This window comes from Primulina tabacum, chromosome 3, assembly GCF_025594145.1.
Source record: "Primulina tabacum isolate GXHZ01 chromosome 3, ASM2559414v2, whole genome shotgun sequence".
In the NCBI taxonomy this organism is placed as follows: domain Eukaryota; kingdom Viridiplantae; phylum Streptophyta; class Magnoliopsida; order Lamiales; family Gesneriaceae; genus Primulina; species Primulina tabacum.
This window is the reverse complement of record NC_134552.1, coordinates 1985193-2001959: the sequence shown is the minus strand read 5'-3', so window position 1 is coordinate 2001959 and position 16767 is coordinate 1985193. Positions and strand designations below refer to the sequence as shown.

General features: G+C 34.3%; 3 protein-coding genes across 3 annotated transcripts; 1 reads left to right on the top strand and 2 right to left on the bottom strand.

Moving 5' to 3' along the window:
- The first annotated feature begins 532 nt into the window (after positions 1–532).
- LOC142539239 (succinate dehydrogenase subunit 6, mitochondrial) lies at positions 533–2927 on the top strand. Its single transcript, XM_075644539.1, has 3 exons — positions 533–852; positions 1906–2008; positions 2536–2927. Exons 1-3 carry the CDS (start codon positions 664–666, stop codon positions 2688–2690), a joined length of 447 nt encoding a protein of 148 aa, XP_075500654.1. The 5' UTR covers positions 533–663; the 3' UTR covers positions 2691–2927.
- Positions 2928–3539: 612 nt separating this feature from the next.
- LOC142538278 (uncharacterized) lies at positions 3540–3995 on the bottom strand. Its single transcript, XM_075643636.1, has one exon. It carries the CDS (start codon positions 3993–3995, stop codon positions 3540–3542), a length of 456 nt encoding a protein of 151 aa, XP_075499751.1.
- Positions 3996–6856: 2861 nt separating this feature from the next.
- LOC142539238 (kinesin-like protein KIN-12E) lies at positions 6857–16034 on the bottom strand. Its single transcript, XM_075644538.1, is given in 23 exon segments — positions 6857–6949; positions 6951–8976; positions 9191–9270; positions 9377–9436; positions 9798–9872; positions 9959–10015; positions 10275–10344; positions 10656–10891; positions 11137–11247; positions 11321–11479; positions 12003–12068; positions 12322–12385; positions 12509–12567; positions 12914–13001; positions 13117–13191; positions 13293–13363; positions 13443–13532; positions 13749–13841; positions 14300–14413; positions 14628–14747; positions 14962–15045; positions 15127–15282; positions 15630–16034. Coding segments are annotated over 23 exon segments (4299 nt in total). The 5' UTR covers positions 15897–16034; the 3' UTR covers positions 6857–6871.
- Between the last annotated feature and the right edge of the window lie 733 nt (positions 16035–16767).

The following is a 16767-nucleotide window of genomic DNA, read 5'->3' as shown; positions in this document are numbered from 1 at the left end:
AGAAAGATATTGATTGTAAAGAAATGTAAAGTTGAGAGGAAATTGATGTGTGAAATATAAAAAAATTGACATGTATTTATAGGTGATTTTTGGGGTTAAACAATATATATATTTGCAATAAAGCCCCTAAATTGCAAAAAAAAAAAAAAACATGCAGATTTCAGTATCCGTTCAACGGCTACTGAAATCTGTAGCCTTTGGGCCAACGGCTGTAATTAAAAGGCTTTTTTTTTAAAAAAAAATTTTGGTTCCAGGTCCGGTTCCGAGTCGGATCCAGATAAGGTCCGGAGCCGGTTCGAAACCGGATCCTGAACCGGTTGAGAATGTTCTGAACCGGTTCAACCCACATAACCGTGAATTGTACACGGTTTCGGGTCCGGTTCTTCTTATCGGATCCGGTTCAGAACTTAACGGACCGGTTCCGGGTATGTTTCGGTCTGAACTGGTCCATTAAGCATGCCTACTGTATGGATTCACTTATTCCATCTGAAAAAAGAAAACAAGCCATCACAAAGTAGGTTATGGGACCATGGTCTCGATGTAGCCAATAATAACTCAGCAGTTCGCTGCTGTCAACACTACTGAGCAGACAAAATTCGATCTACAAATTTTGGTTCTTCCCCCAAATTCGATTGAATCCCAGAAAAAATTAGGTATAGAAAAATGGGTGAAACTCAGGAATCGAAATCGTTCTTGAGGAAACACTGGGATGGGTACAAGGAATTCTGGGGCGAGAGATTTTCATTTCTAGATAATTATTTCAGATTTATTAAGCCGGAGGAGCCGTTGCCTCGCTGGGATTCCTCTGTTGTCGAAGAGTTCATTGCATCTGACCCCATTCATGGTCCCACTGTATATTTCCATCTATGCTAAACGCCTTAAAATTCTTTATGTTTTCATTGCTTTGTTTGATATTCGTGTTATGTGTCAATTATAATCTTCGAAGCTGGGTTTTTATTTTACTTCTTTCGTTTTTTTCCGATGATTAAAAAGGATGTGATTTGATGCTAATGGTAGGTCTTCATGCTCCTTCCTTTTAGTTTACTTAATGTGTTTCTTAGCACTGTAAATTCGGTATTTGTGATTGAAATTATATGGCGGTATTTACTTTATATAGTGAGTGTCAAAATGTGTGATCTTATTTCTCATTTTTCTGTTCATGGTCCTGGTTTTTGCTCATATACTGTTACAATCTGCTTAGTTTTAGTTCATTGGGAGCATGTTGTTTGTATAGGAATAGATGGAATTTCCATTTTTGAAATGCTAACTGAGATGCTCTTGTTTGCTATGTATACCAAAAATTGAGTACAAGAAGCTTTACTCCCATTAGTTGAGTAGTTCTCATGCAATAAAGGGTTATTTTTTTCCTTACAATCGATACGATAAGTATTGAACTTATTAAGGAAAGGCAGGAGTTGTGTACCCATTCGTAAAGGGTTATAGATTAGATCAATTCGATGGATATCTTTAGACTTATGTAGTTGTGTTTTCTCCCTTTATGCACATATTTATGCTTTTACGTGTTTGTGAATGAGGTTTTTCTTTACTGTAAGTCTGGATTATATCCATGTATGTAATTCTACTCATGAGTCTTGTGTAAACTACAAGTGTGTTTGTCTGCATAGTGTTCTCGCACCATTTTCTTCTGCATTTTAAATTTCTTCTACGATTGTAATCCTTGCCCGTTGGCCTCCTTGTGGAATCGTGTAAATGAATTTACATTCCATTTGCGAACTGTGATTGTTTTGCATATGATTCTGTTATTATACTTTCTCCTTTTTATTTGCAATATAATTTCTGAGAAATGCGTTAATTATCTTTGGTTGAAAGAAAGTGTTAGAAATTAGTTTCGTTGTATTTTTGGGGCTTGATGGGTTATATAGTTTCTCTTGTCTGTTGCTTCAGCTGAAGACTGCTAGGGAAGCAGCCACATTTGGTGTTGCAGGGGCTGCTGTTGGAGCAGTGTCAACTGCTGGATGTGCTTGGAAGTGGTCTAGGAGTCCTCATGGTATGTTATCATTTCGTGTCCATGTCCATGAGTATTTTTACCATTGAGCTGATTGTTTTGTGCATTCTGCGGTTACGAGTTTTTTTGGACTCTGGAAATATTTTTGGACTAGTGGAAAGATGACATATGCCATCCGTTGTTTGATCTTAAGTCGAAAATGAACCTCCTATTTCGTGTTCACTCTTTACCCAAGCTCCACCATTAATAAACGTCTAAAAAGACCTCCTGCACATCTTTGCTTGTTCTACAGGTTGTGCGAAGAAACTTCTGTCCCTTTCTTCTTGTGATACCTATTAGAATGCAACAATTCTCTGCTGCCCTGTGTTACTGTTTTACCGACATAGAGTTTACATTATTGAACGATTTAAATTTTTTGAGTTATACTGATTAATACGGCAACAAATACTCGATTCAACCATAATTATTAAAATAACAAATGATGATCTTTGTGGGAAGTCCTAGGAGAGCAACGGTCGGTTGGTTTGGAAAAAGAAAACTCACGTGAAAACTGCCATTTCATCATGCAGGTGCAGCTTTGTCTTTTGCTTTTGGAGCTGTGGTTGGAGGTACTTTCGGACTGGAAATTGCTAACCACTGGTTTCAGTTATACAGGTTGGACACAATGGCTTCGCAGGTTAAATTCTATGAATGGTTGCAGAACAGAGCTGCAGAAAAGTCTTGAATTTGTGAGGTTTAAATTTCCGTATCGGCTACAATAATAATAAATAATCAGTGTGACAAGAATTCTGGACTTGCATAACCTATGTGAATTAGTTTGTGCTGGTTTGAAGTGTGTTTCTTTGGTTTTGCAACCATTGCAAGGATTAAAATAGGAAGGTATCTTGATTTGTATCCTTCTAATTTCTTGAGTTTGAGCAGCTCTAATTTCTCAGTAATAATCATATCTCTGTTATTGTTATTGTGGTGCTCCCATTCTCATTAAAATAATAATAATAATAATATATAAAACCAAAATCCAAATTATTATTTTTTTCAAGAAAATAAATGTTTTAGTTGGATATGATCCACATGATTATTGAAAAACAAAAGCAATCATCACCCTATCTCAGTCCCAAGATTTAGCAATCAATCAAGCCAAGCCAAACTGAATTCACGAAACCTTGAATGAAGTTCGTAGAATCTGAATCAGTAACTACAGAAATCTTTTTTTTTTTTTTTAAATCATATTATCGAAGTGAGAGGACTCGAATCTGAATCATTATAAAAAAAAAGTGAGATCACTAGAGCTAAAGCATAAATCTTTCAATACAACCAAAAGAGAGAAAATATATGATCCTCGTGCATCCATCCATACATCTATAAGCGCTATTATATGAACTGAATATAAACTTCTCGGGATTTGTTTAACTGGTACGAGGATTTTGCTTCTATAACGTTGGATCGAACACAACTCTGGTTTTTCCATCCTCCCTACAAACAACAGTTCATGCCGCTGGATGTTCCTTTCTACATTTAACTCTCAAGTTTCGACCCTCCATTTTTGAAATGGACACATGTTTCAAGAAACCGATCATTTTCTTTCGGAATTGCTTCTCCAGAACCCAGATACACGGAACTGATCCCACATCTCGTTATCCCAGTCTACGGTGTTGTTTTTGCTGCTGCCATCCTCACCGTCGCTTGACCACCGGTCTTCATCTCCGTAGAATCCGAATATACTCATAGAAATTCTTGAATTGGTGTTTCCCTTCCGATGATCCAACCCCTCTTCATCTGACAAAATTTTCCTCGATTTTTTCAATAATCTTCTCCTGTTCTTCCTCCGCCACAGCGCGGCGGGGAGGAGATACACCCCGAGGATGAATAAATGAATCATTGCGCATGGGCAGCAACAGCAAATCGCCATGCAACCCCCCGCCGTCTCCCCCATCCTGCTCCGATGACCCCAGTCTTTAGCGTTAATTTTCGGCGATGTCGACCGCCGTTCCACCGCCACCGGTGACTCTATCACGGTTTTTCCCTCCATTATGGCATGAAAAACAAGTCATGTACAGTGAAATGAATGCTGGAATCTTGGATTGAAGTAAAGCAACTGGAGTTTGAATGTGGCTGAAAATAGAGGACAACTCGCGGAAGGGACTCTCTTTGTAGGGGAAAAGATGGAAAATTTTCTAATATATATACGATTGGTTTTGTTTTTTTCCCTTGAAAATTTACGTATTTTCGTTAAATTCCCGAATCCCACATAAACAAGCCTAATAGAAAGTTAATCCGCACGGAACAAATCTTATTCGACATGTTCGTCTAAAAAAATATTGTTATGATAAATCATAACTATTGATCAAACGTTTACCTATTTCATCACTTCAAAACTCGTTTTCGAAAATAATATATATATTTTCGTTACATCAGTCATTTTCGAACGTAACATTATTAATATATATAATTATATCATTTATCATCATGTATAGTGAATTGCAATTTTTTCTAAATTTAAATAATGGCTATATATGATGAACAAAATTTATACTCTAACTCTCATATTTTGAAAATTTAAAGCGTGTGATATAATTTAAGTTAAAAACTTGTACGTGACAATTTCACGGGTTGTATTTTGTGAAACAAATTTCTTATTTGGGTCATCCATGAAAAAATATTACTTTTTATGCTAAGAATATTAATTTTTATTGAGAATTTCAGTAAGATTGACCCGTCTCACAGATAAAAATTTGTAACACCGTCTCACAAGAGATCTACCCTGATTTCAATCGTGACAATATAACATAGTATGAGATTTTTTTAAAAAAAATTAATAATTCTGTCGTTTTCGTCCAGCCGTATATTGGTCAACTATGGTTGCTCCAATGATTTTTATTTGTTATATTATATTAAAAATTATAATTTGTATTTAGATTTAGACATTTTAAATTAATGATTTTTAATATTAATAAATTAAATAGGAAAAACTCAAATTCATATCGTTACTATTCATATTATGATTATATTAAGTTATTAACCGCAATAAATTTTAAATATCTTCAATAATCTAAGGATTTGAAATTCATTGTGATAGTATAATTGTAACATGAATAAATATTTGTGTAATATATCCAAATAATCAAAAATATTAAAAATCTTTCTGTCCAAATACAACATAAAAGATTTTTGTCTAAAACAATTTTGTGTCTCAACTGGTAAAATATATAATTAAAATACAATTAAAATATGGGACTTTATTTTTAATATATATATATATATATATATATATATATATATATTAATTTGTAATATAATATAGAGCAAAATTAATTTATGGGGCCCCATTAATTTATTTGTTTATTTAAGAAAAATTGGTTACAGATTGCCGACTTAGTGCTCGGTCAACTCTGAACAAATGAAAGCGAACTTAGATTTGCAATGCTATATTAACTTGTACTTGTATAACATCTTTTTAAAAATTAAAAAAATTAAAAACTCATATCAATAAATAAATCAAATCGAAATTTATTCATATATTATGGTACATATTATATAGAATGAAGTACAAATATTATTTATTATTTTTATCGTCGTCGTGTCGTCGGCGTCGGCGTCGTCATCGTCGTTATTATTATATGCATACATACATGTGCGTGTATATATACATTTTATTGTCCAAGTCGTTTAAGTAAGTGGACAAATTCATCCTTAAAATGAATGTTGTGAGTGGTTTGGATAAAGTAAGGGAAATGACTTTCTAGAAACAGGGCGGCTTTAAAAAATAATCACATTTTCACAATAGAAAAATAATTCATATTCATATTAATTTTTTTTTGGGTGTCATTTAATAGTTGAGATAAACTATAATATGTGATGAAAATTATATAAAAAAATAAATTTTTGGTTTCTTACAATTATTATTTTAGACAGATGATACCTTAAAAATCATTATATTCTTACATTAACTCGAAACCTCTATGTAATGGATGGGTTTGACGATTCCAGCAAAAAATTGGACCTTGAGACCTCTCCAAAGCCCGTTCCAATCTAGACATGTTTCAATTTTAGTAATTACATAGTATAAAAAAAGTTCAAAAATTAATATATTCATCAAAGTTACATCTTTAACCATAATATTTTAATAATAAGTTGGCAATATAATTATATATATATATATTTATTTATTTATTTATCACAAGTCACAACCTAGCAATTTATACAATTTTTTTTAAAAAAAATAACCATGATTCAAGAATATACGGAGGGACAACAATATTGTGAATTATGGTTACATGTTCATTATTCATTTTCATATAAAATATAAATAAATTATTATTATATATATTGGGGCATATTTATTAAAGCACGTGACACGTTTCATATCCATTTTTAAACACAGTGATCGGGTATAAACCCGTCCTGCAACCCATTTGATCAAATTTAGACTCGTCCTGACTGATTTAATGTGATGTCAGTTTTAAACCCGACGGATTGTTATCCTTAATTTACACTTCATAGATTATTGAAGGTAATTTATTTTGATATTTTAAACTATGAATGAACTAAGTTACCAATATTGATATTGCCTATCCGATTTATAGCGACAAACTATAAACGTTTATGATACTAATTTTCATCAGTTATTCCATTCTTATTTTGATTTGTTAAAAAAAAAAAAGAAGACCGCATTGGTGCAATTTATTTGTATTTTATTGTGAGTAAAATATTTTTTTTAGAAAAAAAAATTTCGTAATTCATACAAAAGATAATTGAAACTTAGTGTTATATATACATCATAATATTCACTGATGACTTAACCTTGTAATTTGTTGCTACATAATAAATTTTTTTCACAGTACCTCAAATTCCACAGCGTGCTTAGTAGAAATAGGAGATGTAAACTTGAGAAGACCGTCATAAATCTCATTCATTTGAAAAAAATAAATGTGCAAGTGACAATAACACAGAGAAATCACTCTCCTCTGGATCACATTTTTTTAAGCAAAGAGTTCAGTTCCTCAATTGAGAGTTGTACATTACGAACATCTGCCTCCACCTTTTCAGACACATAGCATGAACTGCATGCCATGGCTTCAAGCATCTGCTTCTTTCTCGATGTGGCTTCGGCTTTTGCTCTATGCAAACCTTCTATTTTTCGAGTTTCTTCTACCAATTCATCGTCCATCATCTTCATTTCTTCTTCCTTTACATCTGCTTCAAACAAGCATTGGTAGTATTCGAGAATAATGTGCTCCAATTCGTGACCTCCATTCTCTTTGACCTTTAAAAGCATTTCTTTTTCTTCAGTGATGCCTTGAAGCTTGCGGGTCAACTCTTCTACAAACAGATTCTCTTTCTGCACCTCCAGTTCAAGTGTTTGTATTTTATTGTTAACTTTTTCTAACCTCTCTTTCACAGTTTCAGCCTCCTTTCGAGTGTCCACGAGTTTTTCTTTATCCTGCTTTATTAGATTTTGCAGCTTTGTTTTCTGTTCCTCAGAATTCAGTAGGTCGGTAGCTTTGCCACTCAGCTGCCAGTTCTTTTTTGCAGTGTCACTAGCAGTTTTCTCAACATTATCAATGGCAAAGAGAACCTTATCATTTTCCAGTTTCCGATTTTCTTCATCCATTTTTAATCTCAATTGTTCAATCCTGCTCTTCAACTGAGTTTCGGATTGTTTAATCTTCAAAACTGAATTTGTCAGTTCATCCCTGGAGGCTTCAAGACGTGTCAACTTCTCTTTTCTCTCAAATTGATGTTGTAAAGAAGTATTGAGGCTCGTTCTTGCTTGAGCCTCAAGCTGTTCAAAGTAGCTAAAAGAAGAAGAAAAACTTGTCAAAGAGTTTCTGAGAGCCAACAATTTCTTGTTAAACAGGCCTTTTCTCTCCTGAAGCTCTGAAAAAAGGAGTTTGAGTGATGCACATTCTTGCTGCTTTGCCTGAAAAAGGATATCCAATTGGCCAATTTCTTCTGAAAGAACATCTTCACGGATCATTGCTCTCTCAAGTGAACCAAACATATTTACCATTTCTGCGGAGTATGAAAGCTTTTCTTGTGCCTCAACAAGCTTATTTCTTATTAAATTTAAATCTTTAGGTACGTCCAAAGGAATGATAGGCAACTTGTCTTGCATCTCCAAATTGGTTCCTGCACGACAATTTTCATCAGTGTTCTTTATCAATATGTTGCTGTCTTCTAGTTCTATGCGTAATTTTAGCTCATCTATTTCCATTCTTTCTTGATCACATGGTTCAGACTCGTCATTCTTCATGACTTCATCAAGAGATTGCTTACCAGCTATGTGCGAGTTAGATTCATTCAGACAAGTTTCCTCCATCAAATCCTCTATCATTTGCACTGGATTAACAAAACCCTTTTCTTCCCTCTTGAATATATCCGTGATGGACATAGAACTGTCACAAAACCTGAGACATGGGCCTCCATCAATGTCAACAAGCTTTTCCTGACAGCTCAAGTCTTGTTTATTGTCTGTGTTCTTATGTTGATCAGAAGCAATAACTCTTTTATACTCATCCCTTTCTCGCATGGCCTGCTCATATAGACTCAACAATTTATCATTTTCTTCATGCATTTCGGCAAGTTGATGCTTCAGATTCTCAAACTCTATTTTCATCTCCAGTTCCTTCTGTTCAGCTACTTTAGCAGGGTGGCAGTTGTGTTCTTCAGTTTCTTCCGAGCTCCTTTTATTGTTTTCAGCAACCACTCTCTCATACAGATCAATAAGTTTATTGTTATCATCAATTAAGACCTTAAGTTTCATCCTCAACTCGTCATTCTCTTTGGACAAGAAAATTGCCATTTCATGTGCTTCTGCTTCTCTTTGGCTGGCAGATGCAATTGCATCGACCATCGTTTTAAGTTCCAATGGATCGCTTTGCCCAATATTAGGGATGTGATCATTCAATGAAAAAGGAAAGTCAGCTAGTCCCTTCTGCACTCCTCCTTCGGCTAAGGCATTTTTGGATAGTTTCTGAGCCTCGAGCTCTTTAGCCAAGTCAATTACTTGCCTGTATTTTTTTCAAACATGAAGGCACCGGTATTTAAGAGGGACAGGAAATTACACAAAAAAGTCGTTTTCCAGGTAGTATTTAAAAATTTTGCAATATCTAATACTTCTAGTTTAGCTTAATAATCATTAAAAAGCAGAGTGACAACAACCATACTGAAAATTTATCATATGCTCAAGTAGCAGAAATAAATGTTAAATTTGGTTAAAGTCACCTCTCTAACTTTTCATTTTCATCAGCACACAAGTCAAGTTTCTTGCGAAGTGAATCAAGCTCTGACTGATTCTGAATTGCCTGAGAAAAAATGGCAAGCAAAGTTTACAGATAACTAGAAGGTAGAAGAGGACCAAACAAAAGAGAGAACACGCTCCATTTTAGTAACTCACAGAAATAAAGATACCTGAATGCGCAAAAACTCATTCTCCTCGTTAATTGAGGAGCGCAAAGGTGATGCAGACTCCTGTAGAAATATACTAGCATATATCAAGCAAATGCATTGTGCTTGTTAAAAGTCAGCTGCTATAAAATTAGAGTAAATAATTACTGAGATTTATTCTTATCGACAACACCAAGGAGAACATATTAGAGTTAATGATTACAGAGATTTATTCTTGTCATGATGTTTAAACCCGTTGTGATTGGGTGAAAAACAAAATTCATTCTTCATGATTTTTATTTTGGCCAGGCCTTCCAACAAATCACCATGTTAAGTATCTATCATCTTAAAGCTTGTTTATCAGTTATTGCTCAAGCCACATCAGATTAATTTGACACTATTCCAGTGTCAATGCTAAACAAAAGGCGTAACATGGTAGACTTACTTTTTCAATTGCCAGCCCTGGATTTAGAAAGTTACTATCACTCTGATTATCAATCATATTAAGAGAACTTTCTTTCTGTACGATGAAAATGAAATATCCTTCAGCTTCGTGAGCTATAATCTAAGCAAAGAATTATTCAAATCTCTGGAAAAGATAAGAACCTGATTGTTTGTGGGATCTGTTTCATGCATGAGTTTCCATTCAAGAGCTTCAAGCAACTGCAGCAACAAGATAGTGCTTGAGAAGAATGCAAACAACAATTTAACATGAAAGAAATTGCATAAATTAAAAATTGAAGGGTCACAGCAACATTCAATTTGAAGATGCAATTATAAAGTATAGACAATATAATTTTCACATATTTAAAAAATTAAGCAACGATTACAAATTAAACTCTGTCACTATTCACTTCAGTTCTATATCAACAGAAGGATGACACACAAAAGGATACAAAACCAGGTTTTGAGTAATAAACACCTTGTTTTCTAGGATAATAATTTGTTCACTCATTCTTTCCTGTTCACCTTCCTCAACAAACGACTTCAGCCTGGATTTCGAATAAATTAAAATACTGCATTAGATTAGAAAGAGGAAAACAAATTGTGCAAGCAAATGGGGAGCAATACAGGGTAAAAAACAAAAGAAAAAAAGGAAGGATGTAAAAATCAAGAGTTTAAACAACAACAGAAAATCTAAGCATAGCCATTTCAACTCCTTTAAGAGTTAAAGCCGTTGCATGTGCTTGCTGAGCTTACTGAAAATGGTGAATTTGACAGAAATGAAAAGATCTATACTTGGTTAACTATTATCGTTTTTTCGATAATAAATGACAGGAAAGCATACAAAGCATAAACATGCCTTTTGACCTCTTCTTTCAAGCGTAAATTCTCCATAGCAAATCTTGTTGCATCCTGGTTACGGTCTACCTGAGCACGTAGTACCTCTATTTCTTTTAAATGTTCCTCTTTTTCTTTCAGCAAGTGAATCTCGGCAGAGATCTTTCCAGAAGCAACAGCTTCTAGTCTTTTTAATCCACTTTCTCGAAATCTTAATCTCATTTTCAACTCGTGAATCTCATCTTCTCTCTGTTTCACCTGTTACACCATATACACAACAAATTAAATTATCTGAATATTTGAAGAATTCTATTGGGATATACTTGTTCTAATATACGCATAAAAGAATTATACCCCTAATGGATGAATCTATTATATTTATTGCCAAAAAACAAAAGCAAACAAGGTCTGCGCATGAATTTCATTTACTTATTCATACTCGTGAAAGAATTCTTTGAGGAAGAAAATGAATTCGACAAGAACTCAAATCAGAATGTACATACCAACCGCAATGCTGCCTGATTCTCTGCTTCCAATGCCTGCAGTACTGTATCTTTATCTTTTTCCCTCCGGAAAGCTCCGACAAGGGCAACTTCATACTCTTTTTTCTTAAGCTACAAAAAGTTCAATTAAATGGATATAAATCGAGTAATACACTCTCTCATACACAGAGATTAGTGAACATACATGTGTCATCTTCTTATCAGATATAAGAGGACTTGAAAATCCATGAAGCCCATCCCATTTAAAGGGACCTGGAGATCCTGGAAAGGGTACTGATAAGACATCATCATCATGGCTTTCAGCTCCTCCATTGACTAGACTTCGCAAACGAGATACTTCTTTCTAGCGTTCACATAGATGAAAACGATCAACCATAACATCACTCGGAAAATGATTTGAATACTGATGCAGAAAAGTAACTAATTGATGTTTCAAACATTGACAACACCTCTTTTAAATATTGAATTCAATAACTCTTTAAGATATACACGATATGATCAAACCGTACAGTCTAAAATGGTTATTTGTTGAGCAGAAAGATCTACTAAATTGTGAAAACCTGATGACATCATTATTAACACACCATTTGGTTTTTCCTCATGATTACCATTTCTGCAACAGAATAAAAATGAATGCAAAACCATAAAACTGATTAAATTATCGTGATAATTAATTTATTTTTAGACGTAAAAAGCACTACCATGAGAAATCTTAATTAATGGTGTCGTGGAAACTTAAACAACAACACATTCCCTGAATGCCCATTTCAATGTCCATGCTGGGGCTGGGTGTGGGTGTGTGTGTGTGTGTGTGTGTGTGTGGGGGGGGGGGGGGGGGGGGGGGGGGGGGTGGCGGTATTCAATACCTTGAGATTTTGGTTCTCAAACCTCAAAGCCAGCACATCTCCAGAAGCATCTTCATTTACAATAGCCTATAAAGCAACATAAAGAGAGTAAGGAAATAAATAAAAACAGCTTTAACTTACAGGAAAAGCGCTATGGTGGGTTCGAGTAATATAATAAAATTTTCTGACAGCTGATGTTCAAAATTTGTAGCTCATGACCAACCTTTTTGCATGACTCTACATGTTACTAAAATTTTGTTTAGAGTACAGGTTGAGTTTGCTATTTCTAATTCTAGAAAGGAAGACTGTTTGAGCCATAGAATGGAGCAAAGCTACTTACATGATTTTTTATAAACTTGGCACGTTGAGCAAACTTTAAAGTGCTCAAAGTCTCCAGTGAGCAGCTGCAAGATATAGCAAAGTTCTTTGTGACTTTCATCGCAAACTCTAATGAGTTTGTCATAAATGTGGAAGAAAATCAATACTGCAATGCTTCCTCCAATAGTGAATGTCAAAGAAGATCTGACCTCATGGAGGGGCTGATATTTGCAATAATAATTGTTTTGGCATTTCCTCCCAGCGAATCCTGCAGCATCAGGTAGAATAAAAAAATGATCTTTAAGTGCTAAAAATTATTTAAGTTTTAGTTACTTAGATCTTCAAAAGTACTATTTACACATTTTAATTTTATGAACGGTAAAGGAATTATTTGTGCCAAAATACAGAGAAGAGAAGAATCGAAGTTGGAATCCAATTTATTGAATTGACACCAACAAAAGAGCAGCCCTCACATCATTCAGCCTCCAAAGATACATAAGTATGATGACCAGCATGAACTTAAAAGAAATGCCATTGACACATCACTAGTGGGATATTTATCATGAAACCCGAATATGATGTATAATTCTTAATCCAGAGACAAAATAATTCACCTGAAGCAAAAATGTCAGTTTGGAGTCTCTGTAAGGAACATGGACTGACTTCCCATTGGAAATGCTCACAAGATTCATTATCACAAGTCTGCGTGTTACAAGACATATTTTAACTCGTGTAAACTATAAATCATAAAAAACTAAGGATGAGGTGCAATATCTGAACTGAGAAATATATTAATGATAAACAATAGGTAACATACCCCAGTGTAGAAAGTGATTTGTTGATGTTACTAGCTTCCTTTAAACGTTCACCTTCTGCACCAGAGCTTTTTTGCCTTTATTTGAGAGAGAGAAAACTTGCATTCATCAAAACAATGAGAATGTTCATTTCAATCGATACACCATTTTGATTTTTACTATCATTATTTTACTTCACCTTTCAGATCCAGCTAAATCAACAAGATTAAGCCGAGCAAAACGATGATGAGTCACCCCTTGGGATTCCCACTAAAAGACAAAAAATAACGTGGTCAGAATACAACAATTGGAGGAACATGTTGACTAGGGAAATCGTGACCATCTCTACCTTACTCTCTGTTATACATGTGAACACACTATGAGAACGGCTACTAGCAATATTCATGTTAGTTGCGGCTACTTTTCTATTTGCTGCGCCCTGAAAAAGTGACCAAAAATCATGTAAACCAGGATAAGATGCTTAGAGATAGCTTGTAAGCGATGAGTCATGAAATCAATCATCAAGAATTCATTTATTACACATCTTCGGTATATTGACAGGTAATGAATAATTGTGAAAAGAATTATGTGCTAACCAGGTGAGAGACTGAAATATAAAGTATATAAAAAATCTGATATAACGGTACTGACAAACCTGAATAAGTTGTTGGATCACTTCTCGAGAACTCGTAACTTCTACCTCAGTAAGATTGTCAACATAAACACCTTTCTTAGTGTCTTCTCTTATCTGTGAATTTACAAATTAAAGATTAAATCAGTTCATAATTTTGGCTCAAAAGGAAAAATTGATGGCATGTCGAATGCAACATAGATATATGAAGTCTCCTTTTCTGCTATTGCAATTGTGTAACATGGAAATCTTTAATATTACTATTTGTCCAAAACACATCATTGAACTATAGTACCTCGACCAAATGAGCTTATGTCTAGTTAAATATGAAATTTTATTAAGAGTATGATTGAGTAATGAACTGATTTTTCCTCTATCTAAATAAATATATACTAAAAAAGTGAAATTTTTGTTACTTGGTACATGAAAATGAAATCTTAACATGATGTTTCATCCACCATCGATGATTGATCCCTTAAAATGTGATCATAAATAATTACAGCTGAATTTGAAGATAGCTTCACGCCAGGTACGGAGTTATAAAGGAAGCAACTTGTATTGAATAAAAGAAATACCTGTAAGTTGACAGATGAAGGATCTAAAAGATCAATGATTTGTTCATTGTAAATCTCTAGGAAAGAACATTTACATGTAAATTTTAGTTTTTCCTCCCTACGAGTGTCTTTGTCCTGCAATGACAATGTGAAACACGAGACGCCACATTATTATCATACAAACATATGCAAATCCTTTATTGAAAGAGCAGCTAAATGGCTTTAAAAAACTGTAAGCTTTTAGAGTAAACCTAGAATAATCAAAGAAAACTTCCATAACAGGAGATAAATAGCAGATGATAGAAATCCACAACTCTTTTCTTACTAAAGATAAATAGTATTTACATACCTTTTGAATTCTGGAGAATAAATATTCAAAGATTCTAGGTATCATCCCACAATTAATGCTATGTCTCCGAGTACCCCCCTCAATATCTCCAAGCATTGTGTGAGTTTTCCCACTACCAGTCTATGAAATGAACGAAATGAAACAAAGCCATCAAAATGGTGAAGAAGTCTACCGTAAGAAATTGTTTTAACAGTTACAAAATATTAGGTAAGCACAGGTCTCTGGGACTATTAAAAATGTAAAAAGTCAATAGCTGGCTATCGCATGATTAACTGCTATGAGTACCTTCAATATGTAATTTTGAAATTTTTAAGATCGAGGTGTTTTAACTCACTTGCCCATAAGCAAACATGCAGCTATTATATCCTTCCATGCAATTCTCCACCATTGGAACCCCAGCTACTTTAAAGAGCGCTTCCTATTCAAAATTACAAAGTTGAAAACCATGGAATAAAAAATAAACTCACGAGGGAAGCATGTATCAAGCAAGATTATGTACCTGGCTAACATTTTCGTCAGCCACGTAGTCAAAGGTGAATCGTGTCTCTGGATGTCCCGTCCACATAATTGTCTGGGAACTTTCTTGTTTAACACATTTATTGCTCCCTTGAATTGATATCTCTGTACCGCTCAAAGGTCGAGTTCGGATTATGACCTGTATATTACCAAATTAAGAGCAAGTATGACTACGGAAAGAAAACTGCATCCTAAACATAGACTTTCTTTTGTGGTGGAAGACTGTACTCCACGTGTATGGAATATACTTGGTGGGAAGGAACTTGAGTAATACAACATATCAAAGCCCTGTTGAGCTTCGTGAATCAGGAAATCTAAAAAGTACAACATTCTATGAACCATACAGCGGCTATCTCCACAACTGATGATGCACAAAGTTCAACACTAACCTAACTCCAATCCCGAAATTCAAAACGCTACACTTAAAAATTGAAACCAATAAATAAACTTCTTACGGAAAAAGAAAAGTGAAGAAAAATCACTGACCTGAACGCTATGCTCTTTCCAAAAGGAAGGGTCTTCTCGGAACTCAAAACTCCTGCCACTGGCGTAGGATACGATTTCGTCATCTTTGGATGACTTGACTTTGTACGAAGAAGCCTGCAGCAAGGTAGGGTCTTTAGAAACTGATTTCAACAAAAGTTCCGGGGAGCTGGAGCTTTTCATTAGCACAGAGGTGGAGTCCGACGGATCGGAGGGTTGGCCCAAACAGGTTCTGAGTGCGCTCGACTCGATATTGGAAATTAACGGCATTTTGAGGGATTTTATGGGTTGGAAATATCTTCTTCTTGATTCCCAGTGGAGAAATTTCTAGGGCTTGGGGGAGATTGGAATTATAGCGGAAAGAGAATGCGGGTGGAAAAAGTGATGTGAGGGAGAACCGTTGAGATTTGAAATTTTTGAATTGGGGAGGAATGGCTCCCTTGTAATTATTTTGAAAATAATTATTAAATATTGCATATTTAAATGATAATAATGATATTTGATAGGTATTTATTTTCTAATAAAAAATGAGGTCATTATATTAAGGGGTAGTTGTATTAAAATCCCTAATATCATTTCAAAGTTTGTGTTCAGTCCTTAGTGTAAAACAAATATATTCTCACTCTCTGACAAAATCATTTCATATGTTTTAACTCTCTTGTAAACATCAAATTATCTAATTGATCTCATTTTTAATTAAAACCCATTTTTATCCTATTTATTTTGTTGAATCCATCTGTATTTGAGATTTTAATACTATTACCCCAAACCCTCCATCGACTTCGTGAGAAGAAATCCCATGGTGGGTCTGTGTGAAACGTCATTTACTTGAAGCTCAAAATCTTAAAGACGTCGTGTAGAAAAAATTCATCGAAGGGAAAATAAAGTGAATGTGAATTTCTTTCCTCAAACTTTCTCATTTTTTCGTGAAATTCCAGCTTTTAGGGCGAGTGAGTTTGTGTTTATTTGTTTCAATTTGAGGATTCTCTTATGTTTTTTGATTGTTATTGTGTGTTTTTTTTTTTTCAATTCATTACTTTTTTTGAATTCCACCGATTGAATTTTGAAAATTTAGGGTTTTGTATTATGATTGATTTTTAGAATAACGTAAAAGCAATACAAGTATCTTGTGGCCTTAATC